General features: G+C 49.4%; 1 protein-coding gene across 1 annotated transcript in view; it reads right to left on the bottom strand.

Moving 5' to 3' along the window:
• Positions 1 to 5026, bottom strand: part of LMO4 (LIM domain only 4) — a gene marked incomplete at both ends in the record, with an annotated part of 8005 nt that extends 2979 nt beyond the window's left edge. The window contains one exon of the mRNA XM_080692999.1: positions 4791 to 5026. Coding sequence (XP_080549125.1) covers positions 4791 to 5026 — 236 coding nt within the window. The remainder of the gene's footprint in view (positions 1 to 4790) is intronic.
• Positions 5027 to 5620: the final 594 nt, after the last annotated feature.

The following is a 5620-nucleotide window of genomic DNA, read 5'->3' as shown; positions in this document are numbered from 1 at the left end:
GAGAACAATCAGTCACAAAATGGTGGGATTCCTAAAGTGTCAAAAATTACAAAGTTTGAAAATGACCAAGATTTACCCAGGGCTGATGTGCTACGAAATAACGCATTAATGGAGTTTAAGATCTTTCCCTGCCTTAGAGCTTTCAAGGCGGCCTCTGAACAGAACTTACATGTCTATACACATTCTAATCCCCTCTTAACAGAAACGAAGGCGACCATTAGAATTCTACTCTTTTTCTGAAAAGTTGTTTTTTTTTTTTACAACGTTTCTGTGCGCTGCAGAGTTAATTATCTAACCAGGGGGACTGTCCAGGACAGTGTTTGATTTAAAAGGCTCGAGGCTTTAGGTGCTCAATTAAGTAGCTATCGGTCTCACACTGGACTATAATGGGCTCTTTTCTCTTTAACTCAAGCAACGGGGAGATATACCCCAGGTCAGGCTAATTAAAGCCAGGGGAGTCTTTAATTGTGATGACAGAATCGGTTTCAGTTTCCTTTCTTTGGGTCCTCAGTCCAAGAAGGTCGTTAATATTTCAGCATTTGGGCAATGCAATCAATCACAAACATCAAGAGGTTCCTTATATGGGGAAAAGGAAAAGACGGGAAGAAATCCCACCAAACCTCTGCGAGTGAAAGGTGTTTTTGCTCCGATTTGAAGAACACAATGTAGTGTCAGTCCTGTTTGCCTGCTCAGCCCCACTCTCCTCACTGGCATTAAGGGATGGAGAGCAAGCTGCATTTTAGTATCAATGCTTAGCATCTTTCTGTAACTTCCATGACCAATAGGTGGGCTTATTTTCAACTGCATTATTACTACAAGCAAAATACACACGATATGGAGCATTCCTGGCTGTGTTTTCTGAACTGCTTTCAGGTGAGGAGAGGTGCGTTTCTAAGAGTGTGGCTGAAAGGTATACATTTGTACCTGCGAGTAAATATCAGCAGCCTATCTGAGGAGAAAAATGCACATCCACAGCTACTGATCCAGAAGCAATTGGTTTTCCAGCAGGATCCTATATTTAATCTAAATTCTGCACCAGCTATATTAAATGTAACAAAGAAATGCAACCCAGAAATTATGCCTGGAGCCAAGTCCATTAAAGGTACTTCGGAATAACTAGAGACCAAGCACCTTAAAAGCACCAGAAGCTATTGATACTTAAGAGGGGGGCTGTGCATAATCGCAACTGCTGCATTAGAGAGGGGAGGGAGGGGGAAAAAAAATCAGCCAAATTACGCTTGGTTAATTCAGAGTAACAGATCTGCCCCCAAGTGAATTGGAGGCCTTGAATTAATTCTGTTATGACAAATCAAGATAAACGTTCCCCCTAAATTGCATGCGATTTAATTAATTTTTGAGATCCTGGTTTTTTTTTTTTTTCCTAGCTAATAGTTCACATGCTCCTGTGCTGTCATTGTGCTTGAGTGGGCAGACTTCAAAGTGATATTAAATAACCAACTATTAGATTTACCTAGCACGTCCTATTGGAAAAGTGCCATTTAATTACCTAGCCTGTTCAATTAAAGGGACAGCATTCTCTGAATATAGCAGCTTGCTGTTGATTACCAGGGAAATGAACTCGCTGCCTGGCGGCGCCTCTGTCCCTCCCGCGCCCCCGCCTCCGCGCACACACCCGGGCCGCGGACCACCGCCGACCACCGCCGCCCGCTCCCGGGGCTGCGGCGGCGCCACGTGAGCCGCCGCCGGGGACCGCGGCCGCAGGCTCGCCCCCTCGCGGGGCGCCGGCAGCGGCCGGGGCGGCCCGGACCGCGCTCCCCGCCCCACCCCGCGGGCCCCGAACTTCCTCCTCCAGCCGCACTTTCCGCGCCAGTCCCTGGGCCCGAGCAGGGGTGCAGGAAGGAGGGCTCCAGGAAGAGAACCCGAGTTTCCGGAGCTACTTGGAGGCGCGGAGGGGCCGGGGAGCAGGGTGGGGGGCAGGTCCGAGGTGCGCGGACTTTTGCAAGGGGGGGGGGGGGGGCAGGCCAGCCGGCAGGCGGGAGTGGGTCCCTTTAAGATCCGCCCTCCCCCTCCTCTCGGCACCCCCCCTCCAGCCTTTCCCTCCCTCTCTTAGAGGCCAATTTTGTTAATTAAATGTTTTGTTTGCGACGCAGCTCTCATTCATTGCGGACACGTCATTCGGAGCAGATCTAAGCCAGAGACCAGATCTCATTAGATAAAGCCCATCAGAACTAAGAAAATGGAGGAGCCACTAATTAAAGCTTTTAATTGTGCGGATTCGCTGCAGCAAGGCAGCCGCTTTATCTGAAATCTAGGAGGGAGAGGAGGCAGAAGCCCAGCTCTGCCCAATCGACACTGGGCCACAGAGGGGGAGGGGACAGGAGAAAAACGTCCCCCCTTTCCTTCCTACTGCCCCCCACCGCCGGCCTCGCCTGGCTCTCCCGCAGCTTTTTAGCCAGATCTTGGTTGTTTTTTTAAAAAAAACCACAGCCTCAAAGTCAGACAGTTTAAAAGCCCCTTAATAAATCGCTCTGTGGTCCCAGCCAGGCCGAAGGGCCCTCTTCACCTGGTGGCTGGCGAGCGATTACTCCTCTCCAGCAGCTTAGGAGCTGAACAGAGAAGAGAGCTCCTCCAACAAGTGGGCTTGGGGGAGTTTGCGGAGGGAAGAGCTGGGAGGAAAATGGGGGCTCCAGCCCCTGCACACATTACCACGTTTCTAGCATCTCCAAGGGCATAAGGAAGAAACACTGCCTTCAAAAACCTCTAAATTGGGGTGGGGGAGTGAGGGGCTCTGCTGCTCTTGAGCCCTGGCCAAAGCAAGAGGGAATGATCCACTTGGTACTGAACTGGAACTCATCTGGTTCTCAGCGTAGCTTCCAGTTCAAGAGTAAGCCTAACTCCAGTTCCCAGGTTCTGAGACAAACAGGAAGGAATTGAGAATATGGACCCCGCAATTACTTAAGGCTGGACACACACCCTTCATTGGCCCATTAGGCGACAAGAAAACACCAAATGGCCATTTGTATTTGCGCCCAAGAACAGGGAAAGGAAAGGAAGATTCCCAGGAAGCCACTTGCCTAAACTTGTCCTGAGGGAATGCTAGTGGACCCATCTTCCTTTTAATTAGTGGCAATCAGCCTCAAAGAGGCTCTTTTTTTAAGGCACTTGAAGAAGAGATAAAACTGTAGCATTCACCCAATCTTAACTGCACTGTCCTTTTTTCCTCTTCAAACCACCCTCCTCTCTTACCACAGTATTGCTATTTAATTACAATACTAATAAAGCTCATGGTATTGCTTGGAAGAAGGACCAGAAAGCACTACACACCCATGCTCCTGATGATATTTCCTACACACACTTCTAAAAAGAACACTTAGTGAAATTAATAGTCATCTTAATTTAAAAATAAATGCCCTCTCTTTCCTCTATTTATTTTACTTGACTAATTGAGGATGCCAGCAGAGTGAATACAGGTTGCATTATCAAAATAGCCAACCGTCATTTCACTCTATTATTTTACGCTAATGATAACACTAGGGCAAACATACCCATACTCAGGTCTGAACTGTGTGGGGCTCTCGGGCAGTATCTACCCGCACACTGAGGTGGGAATCACAACAGAGCTAAACTTTGAACAAAATATCTGGGCCACTGAATTACCCGAACTGGGAAAAAAAAAAAAAAAGTGAACAAAAATTGTCATCAATACGTAAAGAAAGAATTTAAATAGAATGAAATTCTTACAAGTGTGCAGTTCTGTAGCATCACCGGTGTATGTGTGTGTGTGTGTGTGTGTGTCTTTTTTTAATTACTGGATGTTGAAACAGAACACCTCCTAGAAGCATTCATGTGCATCAGTCTATCAAACCATTTACTCAAATTAAATGTGTAATCCTTCAAATGCCTCCATTCAAATTAATGAGTTTAAGTAGCTTGAGTTCACCTGAAAAGATCCTATAGGCACCTGACCTTCTGAATTCTTTCCATTAATTGCACTGAAACTTGTTGGAAAAGACTGCTTACACGGACATATGAATGTTCCTATACATTGCTTTAAAATGCAAGATTAGTGTAGTTCTATAGCCTCTTTTTCTAAATCTCTTTTGGGGATCAAGGGCAGTGCTACAAACGACAACAACAACAACAAAAAAACACACCCAAAACCTGAACCAATTCTCCAAATAAAAAACCCTGCAAATTCTACATGGCAAACCACACACAACATCAACCCTCCAAGGAGCAAAACGAAGAGAAACATTGCCACTAGGCTTTGTTTTTTGGGTTTTTGCTATAAAAAGAATTACAAGTCTTTAAACTGATGGGTAATCAGCATTTTTCACAAGAGCACAAAGAATGAGTCACAGCTTTCCACTCAAAAAAAAAAAAGTTTAAAGGTGCTTATGTAAATATCATAATTAGCCGTCACTATAGACCCACAATTTCTCACTAACTACACTTTTATTTTTAAATCAACCTTCTGTCCCTGAGTCTCTCTGGGGGTCCCCACCTTGCTCTAAGAGAGCAGCTTAACTCCCACTTGAGATGTTTTAGCCCGAATCCAGCTCAGGTTGATCACCCTTGGAATTCTGGTCCAGAGGGTGCTCAGCCTCTGCACACCTACCGCCCAAGTCCTACCACATGAGAGGTTTTACTTAGTATGGCATTTGTCCTTAATTTGTCACCAAACACTGGAAGACTCCTAGCACATGCAGAAAGCTTTGGGAGAGAAGGCTGTCAGGTATTCTCGGAGATGCCTGGCTCCATTCCCTCAACCCCCTGGTCACCCTGGATCGCGGCTGCCCTAGGCCACTTTGGGCAAGGCTGCGACTTACCTAATGTAGTCATTTCTGCAGAGGATCATGCCGCTCTTGGTGTAACAGGACGTGCCGATGTCGCCCAGCTGCGCCTGGCAGCAGGAACACTTGAGACACCGGCTGTGCCAGTAGCTGTCCATGGCATAGAGCAGAAAGCGGTCCGCAATCTTGCCCCCGCAGCCCGCGCACCGCTTCCAGGAGAGGGAGCCGGCCGTCACCGGGGGCGGCTGCGAGCTGCTGCCCGGATTCACCATGGTCTGCAGAGGGCGGGAAAGGGGATGGGGAGAGAGAGGGACGAGACGGGAGCGATGCAAAAAAGTTAGTAGTCGCCGGAGAGAGAGCAAGCCAGCCCGTTCCCCTCCTCCCCCCACCCCCCCGGAGCTGCTGGAAGGAAGCTGCTGCAGGGCGAGGGCGGGAAGGAGGCCGAGGGAGAGGGAAGGAGGGAGGCTCGCCGGCAGCAGCCGCCTGTTTACTTTTCTCAAGCTTTGTTCTGGGGCCACGAGCTCCTCTCAACTTTCCTGCGCTCGCCGCCGCTGACAATTTCAGCTCGGATACTGTCAAAACTCCGAGAGCGAGGCTCGGCGGCGCGCTCCTCCCCTCGCGGCGCCTCCTCCCAGCCCCCGCCTCCGCCCACTGCGCCCTCCTCCCGCCGCCGCCCGCCGCCAGCAAATGAGGGTCAAACCCACCCACCGCCGCGCCCGGCCCCGCCGAGGGGCGTGGGGAGGCGGCGGCCCCGCCGGAGCCACGTTCCTCCCGAGCTCGGCCCCGGGAAGTGCAGCTGCAGTTCACTAGTTGGAAATAGTTGGGTTTTCAGAAAAGGAAGGAGGGAGGGAGGGAGGGATCGGCGG

Source organism: Muscardinus avellanarius (genome assembly GCF_963383645.1).
Source record: "Muscardinus avellanarius genome assembly, chromosome: 3".
In the NCBI taxonomy this organism is placed as follows: Eukaryota; Metazoa; Chordata; class Mammalia; order Rodentia; family Gliridae; genus Muscardinus; species Muscardinus avellanarius.
This window is presented reverse-complemented; position numbering and strand designations above follow the sequence as displayed.